Below are 22902 nucleotides of genomic sequence, written 5' to 3' on the forward strand. Positions count from 1 at the left end.
AAAGAATGAGCTGCTTATACCAAAGTAAAGTACGGCGTTCAGTGGGCAATTAAAATGGATAATGAGAAGCTTTGCAGAGTCAGTCAGTCAGGCAGCCAGCCAGCCCATAGAGTCTTGTACATGTATTATATCAATAGGTTTCACAAGGCTTTTTTGATTAGGTGAAGAAGAGAAGCTTAGGGATCTAATGTCATTGATTTCATTTTGTTCTATTTTCCAAGGCGCGAGCGGCGTTGGTTTCCCCTAATCCTACTCCTCATTTCATTCATATCATTACGGCGGCTGGCCGCTTTTGTTTTCGTGATTAACCCATTTCGCCAGAGGATCCTGCCTATCTCATACCCTTAGTCTATAGTTTTGGTGTAGGCCGAATTTAGGCGTTGCCGTCGACCTTGGCAATGTAGGCCAGGAGGTCGAGGACACGGCGGGAGTAACCCCACTCATTGTCGTACCAAGCGACGAGCTTGACGAACTTATCGTTCAGGGCGATACCTGCCTTGGCATCGAAGATGGAGGAGGCGTTGTGGCCGTTCATGTCGGTGGAGACAACATCGTCCTCGGTGTAAGCCAGGACGCCTGTGCACATGACGAGTTAGTATACAATGCTTTCGGTATGCATGATGTGTGGATAGAAATAGTAACTCACCCTTAAGCGGACCCTCGGCGGCGGCCTTGACGACGGCCTTGATCTCGTCGTAAGAAGCACCCTTCTCAAAGACGGCAGGTCAAGTCGACCACGGAGACGTTGGGGGTAGGCACACGCATGGCCATACCGGTCAGCTTGCCGTTAAGCTCGGGGATGACCTTGCCGACAGCCTTAGCGGCACCGGTGCTGGAGGGGATGATGTTCTGGGCCGCAGTACGGCCACCACGCCAGTCCTTGGCGGAGGGACCATCGACGGTCTTCTGGGTGGCGGTGTAGGAGTGGATGGTGGTCATGAGACCCTCGACGATGCCGAACTTGTCGTTGATGACCTTGGCGAGGGGAGCCAGGCAGTTGGTGGTGCAAGAGGCGTTGGAGATGACGTCGGCCTTGCCGTCGTAGGACTTCTCGTTGACGCCCATCACGTACATGGGGGCATCGGCGGAGGGGGCCGAGATGACGACCTTCTTGGCGCCACCAATCAAATGAGCCTTGGCCTTCTCGGTGGTGGTGAAGACACCGGTGGACTCGACGACGTAGGTAGCGCCGGTCTCGGACCAGGGAATGGCGGCGGGGTCACGCTCCGTGTAGAAGCGGACGGTCTTGCCGTTGACGATCAGGTCGCTGCCCTTGACCTCGACGGTGCCCTTGAAGGGGCCGTGGGTGGAGTCGTACTTGAGCATGTACAAGGCGTAGTCGGGGGCGATGAAGGGGTCGTTGACGGCGACGATCTCGACGTCGTCCTTCTCAACAGCATTGCGGAAGACAATGCGGCCGATACGACCGAAACCATTGATACCAACCTTGACAGCCATGTTGATGGATTTGCAAAGTGATGTGTGGAAATAGGATGGGATGTGGTTGTTTGGAGAGGGGTGATGAGGATTTGATGATGAGAGGGAAGAATCAAGAGAGGTCTTCTGGTCGGAAGGCGTGGGAGAGGCGAGGGTTTATCAACTGTTTCTGATAGCTCGCTCTATTTCCCTCTCTGCCCTGTCTGTGTCTGCAACAAGCCAAATCAAACTAAAGGAGGGGCACTCTCGGATTTGGTGGGGCGTTGATGACTTCCACTTCAGCAAGCAAAGGTTGAGGAGGGGCACTTGGCACCAATGGCAAATGAGACCCGTGCGTTTTCCAACTGGGAGGCACAAACTCGGAGCTTCCTCCCACGCTGGCACTGTACCAATTGCTAAGGAGTACATCCCAGTGACTTATTACTTCACCCGCCGGTCTAAGCAGCACCAGAGCTCTGCCTAGCACCTAGCTGAGCTGTCCTCTCAGCTCTACCTGCAACTAAAAGCTGGGATATATCTGGGGCAATCGATATGTTCGATGCAATGCACTCAATACAGCATGACGGATGGAAGGATAGAGCAGTCGACCCGTTCGAGTGCAGTCCCGGAACCCTGCATGCTTGCTCTAATTACTCAACCTTTGGATATCAGAGTTTTGTCGTCCGCTAATCTGTCTTTGTTGGCGATCCTATCTCGCCTGGGCATGGAAGGTCGTGTCCCATGTCAACCCCCGCCCCCGCTCGCTCAGTCCAGTACCTAGTCTCCCAAGCAGCTCTCACTAACACGAAGCTCTTGCGACAGTGTGCGTAACAGAGCTTGCCCAGGCGCGGGATAATGGCTGGTAAAATTTTCTCCGTTGGTAAGGCAAGCAGGCAGGGTAGCTCTTGCTATCTGTGGTTGGCACAGCATTCGTTTCTCATACGAGTAAGGGAGAGTAAAAATAACTCATCACCCTATCAGGTGGAACGGAGCTTTCCACAGCAAACCACCGGCCGGACCTTCCTCACAGAAACTTGAGGGGACCATGATGGCATCGCCAGGTTTGGTTACAGCTTACTAAACTATCAGATGCTCAAGAGCAGTGCTTGCTTCACACCAGCTTCAAACCGCCCTTTGTACAGGCCAGGTATCCCCGTGACAGCCGAGCGTCAGCCTCGCTATAGGATGCTACGAAAATGGTACGGCTGCAGCAACCGGAATCTCGGTACTGCTGGTGCTATAGGCGGGCTGCGGGAAGCTCTCACAATATTGCCCGAGGCTTTTCGGCCCAAGGGGCGCTGCAGATCTAGCTAGCCCGGGAGCGCCACTCTACTGTATAAAGAGGGCCAAGATCCATTCACCTCTGACCTCTGTGATGCGACTGTCAAGTGATTTTCTGCAAAATGCCATGCCAACGTGCGGCGCGCATGGGCGAGCTCCGTCGATTCCGGGCGTAATCAGGTCAAGTCAGGTCCCGGCCTGTGGACGGACATGATTATCGAACGTTTGACACATAAATGACACCCACCGGCTCTGGGCCAGGCCATGCGATAGCGGAGCCCACTGGTATCTAACCTATTGGTAACAGCAATATCGCCTACCTCGCCAACACTGCAAACGCTTGGCTGCTGCTTGGTGAGCGCTTGGAAGCTTCTGGTCTGGACCCTACGTACTGCACATCGCATACCTATCCCGGACCAACTAGCTATTTTTTATTTGCCAGCCACGAAACGACGAATCCCGCGCAGATCTCGGGCAACGTGCATACGCCAAGCACGTTACGTTGTTTCCCAAATGTTTCGGCTCCCTCGTCCGACAACCCTGAAGTCGGCCTATTTTGGTCTGCGCTCCCAAAGAAAGAAACAAATCGAGTTTCTTCTGCGTTCTCATTACTGAACAAGCTGCCCGGGCTCGCTGGGTAACGAAACTCGACCTAGTTCAATTGCGGGGCCGACTTGTCCATGTAAACGGGCCTATTCCTGATGTTCGCCTGAGAAGTTCCAATTCCCATATGCCGGCTGATACGGCTGGACAAACTCTCGCCACACGCGGGCCAAACGTCCTCGATGACTGGCCGCGGTGTTGGAGTCACATACCGTATGCGTGGACAGGTGCATCGTGAAGTCGTAATACGGCTCGACATTCGCTTATTACACGTAACAGCGAGCTTGTTGTTGTGTTTCCAAGCCAGACAGATTTGGAAAACCCTGCGTCATGTAAGACTGATCCTGCGATTCCCGGCCCCTCCAAGCAAGAACCCCTCCTGCGTTGGAGGGGTTTTCATGCGCCAAAGGATCATCAAGGGTCCTGTTTCCATCGCCTAATTCGCACATCCTTCAAAAGGACACATGCCCGGCCGCCGGTTTCCAATCACCTTGGACCTTCACGGACCTTTACGCGTCGATTGGCAGATCCTAACTCCGCGCCCTTCCGGAGACGCCGTACTTTTCGATCCAACGGCACCTCCGTGGTCTGATTTGCGGGATTATCTGGAAACGACTTACTTACACCAACCAGTACGGCGCTCTCACGCATACTGTCCAACAGCTTGAAAGCGACTCCCCATATACCCGCGTTTCAAGTTGCTAACAACCACTACTACCACGAGCGAATATTATGCCAGATTTGCACTCTTGCACTTGGTTCCGTTCTCTGGTGCATCTCCTTGACCGTGATATCCCGAAATATCGAATGATGGCCAACTTCTTTGTGACTTTTACCAGGGTTGAGGGTGGTATCCGGCTTACTCAACCCGCCCGATCATAACGGAGTTCTCTGGCGCTTTCGGCCGGGGTGCACAAGGGCCGAATAACCCAGCTCGGAAGCGATGAGGGGTCGCGCCTCTGCAACTGCGGCGACGAGGTCTCCACCGAATAACACCATGCTATGATGGATGGACGTTCGTTTTTGCTGACAAACGAATGTTTCGAGCCGCTTTTCCCAATCCTGGTTTCGCCCGATTCGGGTTGTGGCGATGCGCTGTGTCAATGGAAACGGGGATGGGGCCAGGCCATTTCGGTCCTCCTGCTGGCAATAGCTCCTGAGACAGACCTGAACGTACGATCGAAGCCAAGTAGCCGCCGGCTCGGTCCGATATTAAACACACCGACTTGGCCAAGTCACGCCACATCACAGAGCAAGTAGCCAGATTTCATGCGATTGAGAAGAGAGCTTACAATACTAACTTACTTACATCACAATGGAATTGCTTCGAACCGGTCCCCCGGATTCTTCGCCAGCCGCTGCGCTTCCCTCTGAGCTTTCGTCGGACTTGTGGGTAGTTCAAGTTGATCGATCGATGAGGCAGGAACACCCCCACTGCGAACTTATGAGAATGTCCCCGCATGCGCCCAAGACGTTGCGGATTGCATATCAAGGCTGCGAGCTGATGCGACGAGATGTCTTCAAATTGGATTCACTCTTCAGAGGATAGCCGAGCCTGTCTTGGAACTCCTAATCGAGGCAGCGGGAGGCACCTGTGCCAATGGTTCAATGCTATCTCGTCTACGCCATGCACGACAAAGACACCACCCTCAATGTTCTTGCTCTTGCAGCCAAGCGCATGAGAAGGGAAGTTGATGTCAAGTTACTGGCATCGGCGACACCCGCTCGTTTATGTTGAGCTCACCTTCCAGACTGCAGACATTCTTCAACGCCACGTGATTTGGAATCTTGGTATAGGGAAGTGTGCCTAGTTCAGGCGACAACAAGTAGTCCCGTGATAAGTAATGATATATGGACACCCATCAACTACATAGTCCCTCAGATCATGTTTCAGCCTATTATGACTACTATTTTGAGGCTTAGTGCCAACACTGCTGATCTGTCCGGTCAAGGAGTTCATGGTTTAGACCTAGTACTACGGCCATTTCAGCCGCCAGGCACCGATGTGACGCAATACGACACGGATCGTTGCTTGTCAAGATCATATGCCAATGTTTCAATGAAGTGCAGCTCGAGATACCTGAGCATTGTTTGTAGTTTAAAGATGTGAAAACATGAGGGCATCAGGGGTGATTCCTGCACCTTACTGGTTGGAAAGGGGTGTGGGGAAGCTTAAGTCACGAAGGTGAACTTACAGGTCTCTAGTATCCAACAGATATTCAAACTCCAAACCCTCAGATGTTGCAATTTAAAGTCCATAAGTCCATTACTTATACCCTTTCACTATCATTATACGCAGCATTGAGCCTAATAAACGGCGTCTGCGGCTCGGTGGCGATCTTCCTTAGTTAGTATAAAGGATCTATTTGTGACCAACATATCCTGGCCAGATCAATACATGCAGTCTCCTATATACGCAGCTGGCATGGCTCTACTATTGGCACACAATGAGTGTTTGATAGGTCAGCTTTGGACAGCGCCGATTACTCGCTGCTGCGTAGTGCTAGATGTCCTTACGATGAAGCTTGACCACTTACCATTTATTGCATAAGCTCTCTCTTCTTTTCCCTCTCCTCTTTGTCTTTCCCGGAGGCCCTTCTTGGCCAATACGCAATGCTATAAAGGAGACGTCATCGGGTAGCCGAGAGGATTCACGATCGTAGATCACTTCCCCATCAGCCGGGTTGGGGGCTCGAATCTGACTGGCCAAGACATGCAGCTTATACCGCCCCCGGGCCAAGCGGACGTTTCACGGCATCGAAAATAGCAACAGAGCTTCTCTTCAGGTTCTATAGCGGCCCTGCGATTGGCCGTAAGCTTGTAAGCCTGCATAAGAATCCTGACCCGCCTCGGCTGACATCATGACGCTTGCCTAATGGGGCAATATCCGACACATGTCCACACACGGCTTACTTTGGCACCGCACTCGGGTTCGGGCCTTTCTTTGTTCGTTGACTTCCTTCCTTCGAATGCAAGTGAGACAGACGAGACGATCGTTCGTGCTAAAATCTTAGCCGTGTGTTTCAAATCCTGCGAATCCGGGGTATGGCTCGATATTAAGTCGAGCGGTGTCGCCTTTGCACACCATTTCATCGGATGCCCTGTTAGTGCTCATGCCCAAGGCTCTATAATTGCACCGGGCCCCGTCCCTGTGCCCCAGATCCGAAGTCTTTCTTCTAGCATTTGTGGACGATGCTATTGGGTACAGGGCTGCCCCAACGGATCTCTCCCTCAACCTTGCTTGATCACCCACGCCCAAGCAGGCAATAGCCCAATTCCTGGATCAGGCCACTCGTTCCCCAATCCTCTCTACAACCTTCGCATCTAGTCCCTACTCGTTCTGGCCGTTGCAGCCACCATCCACGACTTCATAAGGAGGAGGCTCGGGCATACTGGTCAAAGACCCCACCTCATCGACGATGGACTCCATGACCGAGTTGCTGCCGCGGAAAGGCTGGCGCTCCTCCACGCATAGATACCAACAGTTGGGGAGTAGGAGACGTACAAAGTTCCGGAGGGTCATCGCTTTCATCCTCCGTCAGGGGAAGCGGGTGGCTGAAGGCTTCTTCTACTCGAGCTACGAGTACAACTGGTGTGTGAGAGGGGCTGTATAATGATAACACAAGTCCCACCACAAGAGCTTCGATAAAATGCTCGAGTTCGAAGAGGAAAGGATCATCATGGGATGCTTTATGCAATCCATACAAACGCACTGGATTCATGAAACGACAAATTGTCACACCCTCCCTCGTCTGAGTCCCCAACATTACAAACACCTTTGCATTTACGAGAAATGGGGGCGAAATATACAGTGTTGGCCAGCTACGTTTGCATGGAATAAATGACCAGCAGCGGTCTGGAGGCAACGGGACTGTGTCAGGTGAAGTCTCCGTCAAAAGGGGCTGATGTGCAGGAGACTAGGAGCGAAGCAACACAACGGAATCATGAGGTGATATCACTCGATAGAGAAGGGAATCTCAGATTGACTGGGTTTGCAAGAAGGTATGCGTTATTTGGGCCGAAATACAGCAGCTCTCGTGTGGGGAAGAAGGAGCACAACCAACAAACCTAGCATCCAGACATGTACGCAGTTTTGATAAAGTCAGCCCAAGAGATGTCCTACCTTGTAATCTTTGTCTCAGTTTCTCGGTTGAACCCTCGAGAAGTTGATAGCATCCGGATGCTGCTTCTTTCCTTTATTTCAACAAAGTGCCTAATCATCCATGTGAGACTCAACCTTGTTGCGGTTTGCGCATGACAAAGACAGCCCAGATGTGGTCAGTAGGAGAAAAGGCTGGATCACTATACGCACGGAATAACCATCGATCAGATGTACACTGCACGTGGAATAAACGTCCACCTTCGACTTGAAGGTATACATGGGTATGGAATCAACGTGGAATAGGCGTGGAATTACATGGAATTAGTACTTAATTAGCAATACGGTAGCAGAATTTGAACTACCTAGGTACAGCTCAATAGCTTATTTATACCAGCCTAGCATTGTACGGGTACCTCAGACATATAATTCACAGGCAGTCATCCTATACCTTCCTTAATTACCTAGGCAGACATTCAAAAGTGATCACTATTTAACAAGACCCATATGGGCACTGACTTGAACAATATTGCTCCTTATCACGCATCCCTGCCCATCATATCAAGCATCCCGGGATAAACATTAATACCCACCGCGTTACTTCGTTCAACGCCTGCCACATCAAAAGCCAAGATGTCTTTCATAGGCCTGTCATATAATGACCGCCGGTTGTACATACCCAAGCCGTCTACTTGGCATCAAATGCTGGCCAAAGTCTCTGACTGTTTCTCCCTCGACGAAGATCAAGCCAAGCAGCTCCGCGTCCTGTATCGCCCCGATATCTGCAACGACTCATCGCCATTGTAAGTCATTTTATACCCATGTGCTTAGTCTACTTGGAACAGAGCGTGCAGACTAAACAGTACAACAGGTGGGAGCTGGGCCATGAAGCCTGGGATGGTGTCCAGGACGGCTCGAGCATCCATGTCCAGGGCGTCTCGAGCATCCACTTGGAGAACGGCAACGGAGGTGAACAACACACAAACGATGATCTAAGTATCGATACATCTCTCAATCCCAAGATCGAGGATGACGAGGAATGTCCTCGCGTCCTGGCAGCCTCCCCACCCGAAAGAGAAGTCAGTATCAAAGTCAATACGTATTACAATGGAACTAGTTATCCAACTCAGGATCAAACCCTCGACGTCGGTCCTGCAGTTGAAACATCTCATCCAGGATAGTGAAGGTACCCCATCACATGAACAGGAGCTCATGTTCGGAGACAGAGACTTGTTCAACAGCCAACCTCTGGACTACTAGGGAGTTGTGGATGGCTCCACGATACATTTCAAGGCTTGCAAGAGGTGGGTGATTGACCCGGTCATCTACCTCCTGTCACCAAATCCTCTAAGCGATGTGAAAGTCGAGGTGACGCTTTGTGGCGAGTGGACTTTCAGCGTCCTCTATCCTCCGACTACATCTCTCACAGCCGCCTTGGGCAAAACCTCCACGTCATGGACCGTCGACGTCAAGTCTGATGGCACGATGACAGACAAGAAAACAGGCCTCAACTGCTCCTACCTCTTTTGGGAAGCAATTTCGCTGCCTCGGTACGGAGATTCTGTTTCCGCCCCAACGCGCGCCTCCTTGGACTCTTTCCACCCAGCCGCCCCGCAGGCATTCATGCAGCACCGGCACGAGACGCTCCCGTTCGAGTAACTCATTGGCCGTGTCGACACCGTCCTGACGAACCTCTGCCTCACGCCTGCTATGCGGACCGAGTTCATCGTCTACTGGCTTCCGGCTTTTCAGCGTATTCGCGATCGCAACCTCTATATCCGCTTCACTTTTGTGCCCCAAGCTGCTTTTGCGAAGGCCGCAGTCATCAAGCTCCGCGGCGTCGAGCCCCCCAAGACCATCAGCCGAGTCTTCATGCTCTTTTCGGGTGTTGACCCCGCCTCGACCGAGTTGGACACGACTGTCGACTGGGTCAGCCATATTGGCCAGGACCAGGAAGCGATGAAGGACACGAAGGCTTTCCGTGTACTCGAGTGGGGAGGTATGGAGGTCCACCAGTAGGGGTTTGATTATTTTATTGATTACTCCATTGATTACTTCATGGATTACTTTGTGGGTTACTCCATTGATGTCGTGCTTGCCCAAGGGGGGAAAGACATGGTATGGCAATGGTTATGGCAACGGTTATGCCGTAGATACGCAAGGAGGCTTGCACGAAACTTTCATAAGCAATGGAAAGAAGAAAAATGATAACATGCCGTCATTAGCACAGTGAATTGAACTCAAAATTCAGGTCTATGTACGTTGGCACAAACGCTCATCTCGCCCAATTTGTCCACGTCGGGACGTAAACTAGCAGTTTGAATAGCTTCCTCCTTGTGAAAGCAACGCCATCTACTAGTAATTTTCCATCCCAAAGAGGCGAGGCTCGAGGAAGCATTTCATTAGGAAATAAGTGTTAGCAGGCAGATTGTATAAGGCCGTGACAGTGGGTGTATGTATGTATGTATGTATATGCGCGCTGAACGAATGAGATTTCATCCTCGAACAAGGGGAAGTCGATGTGGCTGTTGTGGATTATGGTCTCATACCGGCGACTCGAGGGGAGTACGGATAGCCCGGTATGCGAAACAGGGGCGAGAAGCTGTGCCGGCAGAGGAGTTGTATGGTTTGGATCCTCCCTTCCATCACGACGAGCTCGATACGCTGGGGCGCGCTCAGGCTGTTGTCACCTTGTTTGTTATTGTTGTTGTTGTTGTGATTGTTATTGAGACCGCTTGCCGCTGTTGCTGCAGACGAGGGTGACGCCCTTGTCGCCGTAGTAGGCGAGGTTTGTTCGATTTCCGAGGAAATCGGTATGGAGACGGCTATAGTGGTGGACGACGAGGCCTTGGATATCGACAGCGGCGCCGCGGAAGTCGAGACGTCCGTCATCGACGAATTGTTTGTGATCGTCGACGACGACGACGATGACAAGCTCTTCGCTATCGATGGCGCCGCCGACGAAGCGTTCGTGGCCGCCGTCGACCCGGACAACGTCCGTTGGCCGTGGTGGAGCGGCAGTATGGGCGCCACGTCATCCCCCAGGCTGAGGCGCTGTATCGCCGCCACCTCCTGCGGAGTCTCCGCCACGGGTAAGGTGGTGGTGATATGCTGTCCGCTCCGCAACGCCCGGCGGATGATGCGCCACTTCCACACCAGCACGATGCAGGGCGGCAGGGCCAGGACGATGCCGACCAAGGCGATGATGGACTCGGCCGTCACGTCCATGTTGCCGCTGCTGTCTGTGTTCGCCATGGTATGGACGACGATAGTAATAGAAATTACCAAGAAAGAAAGAGCTTCCTTGTTGGTCTGTCTCGCCCCCCCCCTTTCCTCTTTGGCTTTCGGTTCGTCTCTCTTTTTTCCCCTTCTTTTTTTTGCTCGGTTCCTAAATCACGTTTGGTGAAGACTTCTCTTCTTCAAGTACAGCAAGAAATAAAAATCAGGCGTCGATGAAAAAGAAGACTCGGCTCCGAGAGCGTCTGGGCATTGAGCCAAGGGCGTTGGACTAGAGATAGCTGTTTCTTGGGATGGTAGGAGAGAAATAGGATGGATGAGAAATCGAGTCGTGGACGAGAATGGTCGAGGTCCGATACCAATGTCAAATAATCCTATCTTCGTAGCAAACCGTAGTCGAAGCAGCCGCGAAATAGGATGGAGTTAACGAAGCGAAGAACAACACCATCAGAGGCCAGGCATCACCAAAAAAAAATAAGCTCTTGACTCTTACACGATTCCTATACCGAGCAACTTGGTTACTTGGAGCAACTCGGGATGGCCGACCAGTAAGCATGCGCTCGGCCACCCTATATTTGTAGATCTTGGCCGAGAACGAAGTCTTAGTTCCCTAGGTAATAAGGTATGTCCAGTGGCGTATTACTCTGCCACTGACTTTGACTGCCAACAAGGCACCGATGGTGTACGCCGGGCTTCTACAACGTCGCATGAGCGGTATCATACAGTCGGACAGCAGCGTGCATCGCCGTGTCGTTGCGAACTACTTCATCTGTGATGGCGTCTACCAGTTTGCTTTGGCGGTGAAGATGTTCCTCTGCCCTCTAACAGGGGGCCAACTTACGAACTTTGTTATGACAATGGTAGTTCAGACGGTCGATGAAGCAAGTAGCAGGACTCTACACTGTATCTGAGTTTCTAGGTTTAGGGATCGGTAGTTCCCCCATGTTTTCACCACCTACTAACATGGAGGTCGGACGAAAGCGCCGAGGGTCAACGAGCTTAATTAAGCATTTGTTGCCCACGTTGTAACGTTGCTATCGTGCACATGCAGATGAAATCTGGATGCCTCACAAATGCCATATTCTTTAGAAAGTTATCACATACAGTGGCGGTGAAGTTTGCTAGCTGCACAGCCTCAGGGGCTGTACCGGCGCTTATGAGATTGCCCGATCAATGCAGATGCTCATTGCAACAATACCGGCCGTAATCATGGCTACGGAGAATGTGCATCAAGAGCTTCTGGTTGGATATACCGAGGTTCCTCTGCTTTTGGAGGATCGGGCCCAATCGATTCATGTGCAGGACTCCTAATCATCCGTGAACGGCAGCAATATCGACCTACAATGACCATATACTTTTCTTCTCTCTCTCCCTCCCTCTTGACGACCACCAGGAGACCGTGCTGCGCGAAAGATTCCGCTTCGACTTCGCCTTGTCATGTCTGCCGAAAGAGGCACTCGAGTGATTTGTGATGGTGGGCGAGCGTGCGTACCTACAAAAAACGAAAAAGGCGCTTTTGCACAAGACGAGGGAATAGGCTAATCTCGACGTCGATGGCCAGAACCTCGCCGCCTTCCCGGGGAGCCAACACCTTGACTCGTAGGATGGAGTGGCGGCTGCTGTTCTTGGTAAGAACTCATGCGGGCCCCTGATGCTGGTGCAGATCCCCTCCGAGCGGATCGGCCTCTCCTCATCTACTGCCCTACAGCCCTTGGCGATTTCCACGGCGGCGGTGTGAAGGGCGGTGGAGGTTGGGACGGAAACGTGAGTAGGGTAAGGTTGTTTATCAGATCTGGGGTACTCTGGAGTCGTCGATAAGAAGCCGCTTGGGGATTCAAGCTCATGTCAACCAAGGCAGTATGAGTCATTCATTTACTTGGGATGGGATGAAAATAAGGGTTGAAACACGCGACGGGAAAAGCGGTCGGCAGTATTCGTATAACAAGCGCTTTACAATAGGAGGACAACGATAGGGTTAATCTAAAGTATATATACTATCTGTATGATTACTTCATCGTGCTGTCGGCTTCGGTTTACCGCTGACATACACGTAGGGCAATGGAATCTGAGATGGCCAAGCAAGCAAGAAGCAGTCAACAGCGTAACGCACGATTGCGTTCAATCTGACAGGGGGCAGGCATGCTGCTGACCAGCCTCCACGGTTCGTGCTAGAATGCTGCAATGCATGCCTACCACGGGAGAGACATGGTTTGGCGTCATCAAGATGAACACCGAAGCCAAGCAATCAGATTGCAGAGTACCACAATACCCCTCTCCCCGGCTTGCATACCACTTCGCGACTACGACAAGGCAGCTTTGGCCCGCATCTGACTAGCATCTCGTAGGCACGAGTCCGCCTTGGAAGATGTGTTGAGAGAGAGAGCCGCCTATGCATTGCATGACTCGAGCCAGGTATGCAGCTAGACCGTTCATGAGCTTTCATTCCACGTGAACGTGGGCGTGCATGCTAGCTACCTTGGATATGGAGTAACGACAGATTACGTCATGTAAATTCGCGCAAGGGGAATCCCCCAGTGCCTAGGTTCAGTAAGTACCCAAGGGGGCCATACTCGTTTTGGTGTCGTAACTGTAGGTAGCTGACAGGCTTGGGGGACAGGCGGTCTGGTCGAAACAAGCTCTCTCTGTAGCACACATACACTCTTTCGAGCATGGCCTAGAACATGTCAAAAGCCTTCCTCGGTCGCCAGAGCTGAATCAGCGCGTCGGTTAGACGGCACCCATCTGACCGACAATTTCAAGTAGGGAGCTACAACTTGATAGGAGGTGTGTGGTGCGAGATGGATGACACAAACGGCACACACTGAACCTGCTATTCCCTGCGGAGCTACCTCACGATCAGGAATACAATACCAGACATTCAATTCATTGCCTTATTTCCATTCTGACATAACCATGGAGACCATATGGTAGGTAGTAAACGGGCGCTCTTCGAAACGCTACGGCCACCTTCGATTGAACCGGTTGGAGCCGAGACGGGACTCCGTTGGTAACTCAGGAGAGAGGGCGAGAGCTTTCCAATCACACCGAACACAGTTGAGGGCAAAACGCCCCATGCCAATAGTAATAGTGAACCAAGAAGAGTCGATTGGCCTAAAACAAAATGTAGAGTAATAGCTCCGGGTATGGTAAGAATATATGTTATGCAATGGTGCTTCCTCGTCCTCCTCTATTCCTCATCAAACCACAATAGGTCCGTCTGTCTGTTTGTCTATCCGTGGGTGGCCAGCCAATAACAAAAAAAGGTAAAACGCCATATAATGTTGCGACATTGTATGAAAGAGAGAGTGTCATCATTCTTCAACGAAGCCCGAAGCCTTCGCTATCATTGACAGCACGCCATAGTGATGTCTCGAGGTGTTCTCGAGTCTGGTATCGATAAAGGTTCAGAACATTGAAGCAAGTGCGCGCCGAGGGGTATCGTCCTGTGTCGGGGCCGAGGCAGGTAATCTTGATGACGAGCGAGGCGGCGCCCGTGGCCGGGATCCGATCGCTGCCCGTGATGAAAGAAAGCAGGCGGCGCTGGTCTTTGGGTGTCGCCGCGCCAAACGTCTCCCAGAACCACTCGACCGTCGGCTCTCCCTGTGGCTCCGGAGCCGTCTTGTCGGTGCCATTCCAGCTCGAATAGGTAGCGACGGCCCGGAGCGCAGTGATGTCCAACGGCTCGTCGGATCCTCTCACCAGGAGCTCGATCTCTTCGGGTCTGAAGAGGGACAAGGCGTTCCCGCCGCATACCGTAAAGAAGCCGCGTTTGAACGGCTCAAACTGGCGGCTAACCGACGTGTCCAACAGGTATCGCACATAAAGATCGACGTATTCCCGTCTGTTGCTGTTCGTGACCATCTTAGAGTCCCCGCCTGGGCAGAGGGGAACGCGAACTCGTTCACCATATTTGTCGACATCAATCACAAAGTCCAAACAGAATGTAGCTTGCACATCGCCATCGTATTCTAGGAGTTGGCGTAGGCCGCGGGCAAGGCGCGGTCGAAATTCAGCCAGTTCATCCAGCGTGTATGTCATGACGGACCGTTGGTGAATGGCGGTATTGTTCGAAGCTGATTGAGGCGCTGCAGCTAGGAGTTTCCTGAATGCGAACGGCGGGAGAGCAATGTCTAAGATCGTAGAGTTGTAAATGGCAAGTCCTAGTAAAACGCCCACAAGAAAGTATTGGTCCGAAGTCTCGAACGTATGGGGGTTGAAGTAGCAGTACTGCGAGTCTTCGTCAAAGACGAATAGGCCTGGGTTGGTCAGCTACATCTACCCATTGTAGGCAACGGGAGGATGAACTTACCATGATCTGGGTTGAAGACCTCCCGGACTAGTAGCAGAAACCACTCCTTTCGGAGCCCACCTGCATCAATGCCCTCTTCCCCACGAAACTCGATGCGCAGCCCTTTCTTGATGTCCTCGCTGCCACTCCCTACTACCTCGCTAACTTGTTTGAGACTGTCTTCGACGAGACAGTCTCGGCGAACACTGAGAAACAAGTATTGGGTGTAACTCCGGTGTGATAGAATGCTATCGAAAAAAGCTTCTCGGGCTTTCCCAGCCATTTGTCGCTTGGCATCGAATTCGAGAATCTGGATCTTGGCCCAGATGCTGAGGAAGAAGGGGTACTGGCAAAAGGCAAACTTGCCTTTTCGAGCTTCCCACTCCTCAAAATCTGCCTTGAAGTCCATGCAGTCAAGCAACGAGTTGTAAAAGTCGCTTGTGGCCAACAAGTGGCCATGCGCGTGCCGCGTGCTCACCTCATTCCGACGAACATGGGTTAAGTTGTTGGCGGCAAAAAGCAAAGCCATGACCTTCGATGCGGCCTTGATTTGCCAATCGTCAGCGTAAGGGAGTCTCTTTGGTGGTTCCGGGGGCTTCTTTTGCTTCCTCGAGGCATTGGATGCTTCAAGTGCGGCATGAAGCGTAGCAGGGGTGTTGCTCGTCCGGCTGTTAGACATCTGAGGAATCAATCCAGCCGTCACGTCTATCCTATGCTCATGCTTCTTTGAATCTTGACGTGTGAGACGGTATGTTACGAAACCCCCGATAAGATCTTTGAGCTGTAGGAATAAATGCTCAGGCAGCTTGGAGAACCAAGTAACTAGATGATGATGGCATGGCTCAGTGGTATTAGACAGGAGGCCAAGTATGCGCTTGATTATTCCCGAATGTCGGCCTGCGGTGCTCTTCTCTGGACTCTCTCTCTGACTAGCCGTAGGCCCCGTCTTCTCCCTGGCTATCTTAGGGAAGGTTCCGGAATAGCTCTTGTGGCCAGCGTGAAGCAGGGGATTGGCGAGGATGAGTAACAGAAAGCGGATGTCTTCTGGATCCTTGAGTACTCGGCCAGGTCTCTTGAGCAAGTTCTCCGTGCATTTCAATAACACCCGTTGCAGGTGCTCTTGTGCGTCAAGGACGAGTGTCTCGTAGCGGCTTCGCTCGGCGTCAGGCAGCGCTTTCGAAGGGTCATTCTGTATCAGCTCGTCATAGACAGAAGTCCATCCTTCGGCAGTATTGGTTATCGTGTGATACCATTCCATCACAAGCCCCCAATCGATTCGTGGCGACCGAGGGGTGACGAGGGAGTGCGCATCATCTTTTCGTGCTGATTGGGTTCTGGTAGCAGGTACATCTTGCTGGTTGCCTGTCCACCACATGCCGTTCTCGGCGAAGTTGCCCAAGAGCAGCATCCTGGGGTCAAGCTGCTCAGTTACCACGGGGTCCTCGGCCATGGGTACTTTTTCGCGCCGGGTGTCCGGCAAGGGCTTCCTCGGTATTTTAAACGGAGCCGGGCGCGAGGAGCTGAAGCTTTGGCGTCGCGCGATGAAAGCCGCATTGAAATAATCGTGAGATCGAAAACAAGCCATAAGATATTCCTCCACCGGCTTGAAAACGGACTTCGCGTCGAGGGGGTTGGGCGGCGCTGCCGGTGACCGCAGAGGAAAGCCGGAACTGCGCTGGTCAGGAAAAGAGGTCGAATAGGATCTACTCGCATTCCCATTTTGGCTGAGCGGGTTGGCCTCGAGGTTTTCGTCGGGAAAGTCGTCGAAAACTGGAGTGCGCACATATATAGGCGGTGGTGTGCCCCTCGAAGCTGATCTCTGATGCCTTTCTCGCAATGGCATTTGGGAGAAGTAATCGTCGCTTCCGCGCGACGACGAACGTCTCGGCCAATTTCCGGGACTTCCTACCCGGCCGGCAGAGTCGGTATAATGTCGCAGTGAAAGCCGCAGGCTCTCCTGTACAAGATGCTTGGTGTGCTCGACCGACGGTATCGTGGGGGCAATTGCGGGTTTCGCGGCGTCGCCATGGTTGTGTTCCAGCGGCTTCAGGTCGTTGATGGTCAGACAGATGGTGCACCTGAATACGTCCAGCTCTTTCGGCCACCTGACCAGCCCGCCGCAAGTCATGCAGTTCCCGTTGCGAAAGTCGATGGGCCCTCGTTGCGGCTTCCGAGACGACGTCGACGCCATGCTCGGCCCAGAGGTCATCCCTGGCCTGGGGGGTGTGTAGTCGTCATCGGTCGATTCGTTAAAGTCGACGATGGCTTTTTTCTTCTTCGATGAGAATAACGAAGGGAATGGGTGGCTCATTGAGCGAGAATGCGACGGCTGTCGGCTAGAGGGTTTCGGGGCTTTGGGTTTCGCACCAAGAAAGTCGTCGTCCTCTTCGGAGCTGCTGTCTACGATTTGGACTGGAGGTGGGCCACGATAGAAGCTATCCAGACCGGCAGCGTTCAATCGCGGGTTCGACATGGGGGCTCGCGTGGTGGTGCCATTCCGGCGCTGTGGTGAAGAAGGGCCTCGGTGTGGGATCGCGGCTGCCGACATGGACATGGCTGGGCATCTACTCCCGTTTTCGTAGGAAGTAGCCGCTCGAGTTGATCGTGACGCCATTGCTTCCCGTTTCTTCTAGTGTTCCCACCTGCACTGCGATTCAATTAGGAGAAGGACCTTGCCAATCCCACAAATAACATAACGTTCAGTAATCGTTAACTCGGCGCAATCACATATTTGGTCACGTCAATGACTGGTCATCCCAGGTAATGCCCAGTCCTGTAGAATTGACCAAAACGACGTAGGTAGGTAGGTGGGAACGTGACCGAGTGTAGTGCACTACAGCGCAGTGCAATCAATGCAATGCAATGTCGAAGCAGTAACCGTTAGTATTAGCAGCAGTAGTAGCTAGCCTGGCAAGTACTGCAGAGGTGAGCTCGAGTTCAAATTGATGGCTGAAGACCTATCTGCAAGGGCAGTCGAGTGTATGTGGAGGGGTTCGGTTGCTTTGCTTGCTTGCGACCAGGCAAGACCAAGACATGCATAAACCCGGGGCGGAATGTCAAATATGTGATCCAAGTATCTCAGTAGTAGGAGGAGCTGTCGTCAAGCACAGCGCCCGTATGTTAGAATACAAGAATGTAAACAGAACAATAAAGTTTCTCTCCCACGACGATATGGCACTATGAAGATCAATGGGCAAGGTCGAATTTGGGGCTCTAAGCTGAGAGTAACATTGAAGTAAGGCCCAACTACGTTAGTAAACCACCGTTCCGTCCGTGCCGCCCTCGCATCCCAGAGTGACGTCCTACTGCCGAGCGAATCGCAGGGCTTCCCGGCCATTTGCCGCTACTGACCTCCCTCGGTCGGGCGTCAAACAGGGTCTGGTCCATTGACACACCTGCGCCTTTCCCCTGCTGATCCATGAAATGGCATGCTGCCTTGCTGGGATACTCCAGAATATTCGTGTCTGACAGCATATTTGTGGGTGCTTCATTATAAACATGGATAGGGATGCCCTCATTCACTACGAGATTCCCACTCTGTATTTCAAGGACGGCACCTTGGCTGTCACCACCAGTCTCTATTTCCTAACCTAGATCCTGCTCTCCATCCAACGTTCGCTGCATGTAAGCGCAGCCTTGGCTTTTTACTATTTAAGGGGAGCAACGACGCGGCCATGGCCACCAACTACCTTCACGCTTACGTGCCACTATGCAGGGCCGGCCCAGCCCATTCGCATTCGTTTCCGAGAGGTACAGAGTATTGGCGTACATCTTATTCAACCTAGCCCCCTTTGCTCCCAGTCCCGTCCACGCTTGGCCCCGTCTCAGCGATTGGGGGCTATGAGAACTCCGTACGGAAAACAACAAAGAGCCATGACGGACCCATGGCGGATTACCCCAGCATTGTCATTACAACGAGCCCTGGAAACGGGGGCACTTGGGTTTAGTGTTGGCCCGAAAAGCGGCCCAAAGCTAATAGTTAGCAGCCGTCTAATTTGCGTCCAGCAGTGCTTACATGAATCTTCAATATAACAACTAGAAGCTGGTCTCCCTGACAATTTGCTCGAGATTGCTATCCACCATGCATGCCAATGTGCTCTCTGACGGGTCTTTCCCCTGATCAGACACAGGATCGCTATCTCTCGGGCCTTGGCTGCTTATACCTTACACAGTTGCCAGAACAAGAGGGAAGTTGAAGAGAGGGAGGGGCTCGGCACCCCGCGGGCATATGCTCCTCAAAGTTCAACACCATCATCAGCCCGAAACTCTGAGCCAACAGAGTTCTGTCAATTGGTTGTATCCCAACGTCACTGCAGCAACTCCTCTCTGTTGATTGGCGATATCTCATGACAAGCAGTACTTGCTTCGCATAATGCTCAGCTGGCCCCAAATCTGCCAAAATAGCGAGTCACGAGGAGTCCGCCCCCAGGCGATATGATCCGTGGACCCAAAACCAAACCTCAAATAAGTCAAATATGCACCATTGCCATTCAATGTAATTACCCAAGCAAATAAAAAACCACTAGCTCTACAAGACACAAGGAAGAGCCCGAAGGAATCACTGTTCTGGTCATCAAGAGGATGGAATGATCATGGCCGATTCGAATGTAGCTGAGAAGCTTGCATTGTCGGCAGGGAAGGCTTATTAGTGCACCCAAAAAGCGCCCTGCCACTACTTAACCTTAGTGCGCATTGCCTCAGCTGAGATGCAACATGGATATACTGTTCTAGGTCAGGCTACACAACTTCCAATGATACTTCGCATTGGTAGCACTATCCTACCATATGCAATGCTCTTTAGCAAGTTTCTCGCTACCTCCTCTATATGTTTCTTCATCTTAATATAGATCATGTGTTGAGGCGTTGTTATACCGACGTTAGCTATGGCTACCTAAGTAGGTAAGTACCCAGCCTGAATCAAGTGACTCCCGAACAGTCGTGTCCATCCATCCGCACCCAAAGCCCGGTATTCACTCAAGGTAATCTATTCATGTGAGCATACGCAAAGGTCTAACTTTTGGATCACACCCAAGACAGGACCGCGTGTAGCTCACTGCTTCAATCCTCAATTTGTCACCACACCACACTCATCGCACTCGCACCGTGCCTTCCCTGTACGCCATGAAGATCAGGCAGAGGCTTATCTACCAAAGAGTGATCATTATGGATCTTCCTGGGCAAGCGACCCATCAAATCGCATCGAATGCGGTGGTGCACAGCACATGAAAGGACCCCCCACTATCCACTCTCCCACGCGTCCCCCTAATCAATCGTTGCAAATCTGGCTGGCTCTCGACAGGCCACAACACCGCAAGCAGAGACGGACGCAACACCGCTCATTTAGAACCAAAAGGTCAGGCCATCATCGTCTCTTTTTTCGACTGCAAACATCGTTGCTGGGAACACTTCGCGAAACCTTTGAGGAGAAACCCGCTGTTTGGCTTCACGAGTTGCTTCGACTTCCCCGTTTACACTACAACAAGCAAACTAAACAGCCACCCCGGTTAAAAGCAACCACCACAATAAAAGGGATAGACTATGGACTTCAGCTTTCAGGGACTTGTACAGACACACACCGGCCAGATGGAATCAGCCTTCGACAAGATCATCAAATGCATTCTGCATTACAGTCGCTTGGATGTCTCGCTGGTTCGCATCAGCAATGTCACCGAAGAGTGAGTTACAATATTGAATGCATTTCCTTCCCCTGTACGTGCTACTGTGCGTCATCCGAACTGTATAAACGTAGAAAGGGCGGTGAAAGGCCTGTTTGGGGTTTTTACAGATCGACGGGCACGATGTTGACTTCTCGCTGCTTAGTACCTTTCACATCTCGGTGGATGCGCGCGCCACAAACACTGGCCCCGTACCGGCCTCCATCTCCCCCATGACGCTGGATCTGCACAACGGCCAGGGGAACTGCTTCGGGCAGATCTTCATGCCGCCCCTGAACACCAGCATGAACGGGGCCCGCGTCCAGGTCGACAACCAGCTCGTCAAGATCACCAGCAAGGCCGCCCTGCTGGACTTCGTCGGCAGCATCCTGGAGTCGACCGCGACCGTGCTGGACCTGCGCAACGGCCGCTGCGACGTCAAGGCGCTCGGCGTCGGCCCCCGCAGCATCGTCTACAGCAAGACGATGCAGATGAAGGGCATGGACGGCCCGCGCGTGACCGTGGCCGAGGTCACCCCCAGCGGGAAAAACGGCGCCGACGTGCAGATAGTGCTGCGGATCGCCAACCCCAGTCCTATCGAGATTAGCTTCGGCACGTGCAGCTTCGAGATCCAGACGAGCGGCGGTGATGACAACATCGAACAGAGGAAGGTCTTTGCTGAGCTGAAGGGCCGCCTGGATACACGCAAGGGGCTCTTCGAGGTCAAGCTGAGCGGAACCCTCGACAAGAGCGTAACCCTAGAACCCGGAAAAGTCCGTCTGGTCGGGAAGCGATGCGCCGGGGCCGGTTGGTGCGACGATGCTGTCAAAGCCATCGACGTTGAGCTCCACGGCATCCACAAGCTCCTCCGAGCCATTGGGGTCGAAACGATCCACGCGGAAGAGATTCTCGACGAGAAACCAAAAGGCCGGTGGTTCTGGATGAAGTAGCGTGCTGCGGTGGTTAATCTGATTTCCTACGGGTTCCTCTCTGTATTTTGAGCAAGCGAGCATTGGTTGGGGCCGGAGTTCGAACTGGCGTTGGCGGCGTTTGGCGGCAGGGTACTACATCGTCGTAATTCTACTACTTCTACTACACAGGCCAATTCGTGTCTGCGAGACAGTTAATAGAGTCTAAATAAGCCTTGGAAAGGGCACGTATGACCGATATGTCATGTTGTGCATTTTGATGTGCTGATGGCAACTGGCTTTCATGCCTTGGGCAAGAAACCCGGCAACACTGTCGGAAACCTTGACTATCTTCAGTTTGTAGTATTCATTCAAATGAACCGCTTTGAAATATCAATATCCCTTCTCAACTACAGCCACCGTTCACATAGTATACATGAAATCCGGCCGAATGTCGCCCATGGCCCACCGCTCCTCCTCGCCCATAGCCGCCCACTTCGCGTCCAACCTTCCAGCGCGCCGGTCGCGGTTCATCCGGCGCAGCGCCAGGTGCATCGCGACGGTGCCGCCCAGTAGCGCGACGACCTGGTAGCCCAGCACGACGCCGTGGCCCGTCGCGAAGCGGGGCGCCTCGCGCGTCAGGTAGATGTTGGACGAGACGACCCCATTCAAATTGCCGAAGCCGACGACCATGCCCAGCACGACGGCGCGCTTGAGCGAGCCCTCGGTGTTGTTGATGACCCACGACAGCGTGTTGGAGATGGTCGGGTAGATGCCCGCCGCGCCCAGGAAGGTGCCGGCGTACTGGACTTGCGGGTTCTGCGAGGCGAGCAGCATCACGAAGCCGACGATGCCCACCAGCACGGTGGCGGCGTTGCAGTAGCCGCGGTACTTCGTCTTGTCGGCGACGAAGCCCACGACGACTGTCAGGACCGCGGCTACGGCGTAGGGCGGCACGCTCAGCAGCTGCGCGCGCGCGCCGACGTGGCCCATGCCCTTGAGGATGGTCGGCAGGAACAGCGAGAAGGCGTAAAGGGGCACCAAGGCGCCGCAGTAGATGAACATGTAACCATACGTCTTCCAGTCCCGCAGGGCGGCCCAGATGTGCCGCTTGTCGAAGTCCTCGGCCGTGCGACCCTGCCGATCCGCGATCAGCCGGCGCTGCATGCGGACCCGGTCCTCGGCGCCCAGAAACCGCGCGTCCTCGGGCCAGTCAAACACCATCCACCAGCACCCGATGCCCACCAGCACGGTCGCGATGCCCTCCAGAATAAAAATCCACGCCCAGCCGGGGCGGCCCGCGACGCCGTCCATGAGCGCGATGGCGGCGGCCAGTAAGCCACCAAACGAACCGGCCAAAGCCGCGGCGGAGAAGAAGATGGCGGACCGCACGCCGATCTCGGACGACTTGTACCA

At 53.0% G+C, this 22902-nt stretch overlaps 7 protein-coding genes across 7 annotated transcripts; 3 read left to right on the forward strand and 4 right to left on the reverse strand.

Annotated features, from left to right (window-relative positions):
• Positions 1 to 358: 358 nt before the first annotated feature.
• PG994_001224 (glyceraldehyde-3-phosphate dehydrogenase) lies at positions 359 to 1458 on the reverse strand (the record flags this gene model as incomplete). The annotated part of the gene is made up of 3 exons (XM_066852633.1): positions 359 to 576; positions 647 to 710; positions 736 to 1458. The coding sequence occupies 3 exons, from the start codon at positions 1456 to 1458 to the stop codon at positions 374 to 376; spliced, it is 990 nt and encodes a 329-aa protein (XP_066720774.1). The 3' UTR covers positions 359 to 373.
• A 5173-nt stretch (positions 1459 to 6631) lies between these two features.
• Positions 6632 to 6832, reverse strand: PG994_001225 (uncharacterized protein; the record flags this gene model as incomplete). The annotated part of the gene is made up of 1 exon (XM_066852634.1): positions 6632 to 6832. The coding sequence occupies one exon, from the start codon at positions 6830 to 6832 to the stop codon at positions 6632 to 6634; it is 201 nt and encodes a 66-aa protein (XP_066720775.1).
• Positions 6833 to 8220: 1388 nt separating this feature from the next.
• On the forward strand, positions 8221 to 8580 carry PG994_001226 (uncharacterized protein; the record flags this gene model as incomplete). Its single annotated transcript, XM_066852635.1, has 1 exon — positions 8221 to 8580. One exon carries the CDS (start codon positions 8221 to 8223, stop codon positions 8578 to 8580), a length of 360 nt encoding a protein of 119 aa, XP_066720776.1.
• A 529-nt stretch (positions 8581 to 9109) lies between these two features.
• On the forward strand, positions 9110 to 9418 carry PG994_001227 (uncharacterized protein; the record flags this gene model as incomplete). Its single annotated transcript, XM_066852636.1, has 1 exon — positions 9110 to 9418. One exon carries the CDS (start codon positions 9110 to 9112, stop codon positions 9416 to 9418), a length of 309 nt encoding a protein of 102 aa, XP_066720777.1.
• Positions 9419 to 10121: 703 nt separating this feature from the next.
• PG994_001228 (uncharacterized protein) lies at positions 10122 to 10654 on the reverse strand (the record flags this gene model as incomplete). The annotated part of the gene is made up of 2 exons (XM_066852637.1): positions 10122 to 10341; positions 10392 to 10654. 2 exons carry the CDS (start codon positions 10652 to 10654, stop codon positions 10122 to 10124), a joined length of 483 nt encoding a protein of 160 aa, XP_066720778.1.
• A 3300-nt stretch (positions 10655 to 13954) lies between these two features.
• Positions 13955 to 17478, reverse strand: PG994_001229 (HECT-domain-containing protein; the record flags this gene model as incomplete). Its single annotated transcript, XM_066852638.1, has 2 exons — positions 13955 to 14892; positions 14946 to 17478. The coding sequence occupies 2 exons, from the start codon at positions 17476 to 17478 to the stop codon at positions 13955 to 13957; spliced, it is 3471 nt and encodes a 1156-aa protein (XP_066720779.1).
• Positions 17479 to 20462: 2984 nt separating this feature from the next.
• Positions 20463 to 21528, forward strand: PG994_001230 (uncharacterized protein; the record flags this gene model as incomplete). Its single annotated transcript, XM_066852639.1, has 2 exons — positions 20463 to 20599; positions 20745 to 21528. 2 exons carry the CDS (start codon positions 20463 to 20465, stop codon positions 21526 to 21528), a joined length of 921 nt encoding a protein of 306 aa, XP_066720780.1.
• Positions 21529 to 22902: the final 1374 nt, after the last annotated feature.

The sequence above is a fragment of the Apiospora phragmitis genome, assembly GCF_038363925.1.
Source record: "Apiospora phragmitis strain CBS 135458 chromosome Unknown utg000002l:1.0-5516284.0:1.0-5523493.0, whole genome shotgun sequence".
NCBI classification, from domain to species: Eukaryota; Fungi; Ascomycota; class Sordariomycetes; order Amphisphaeriales; family Apiosporaceae; genus Apiospora; species Apiospora phragmitis.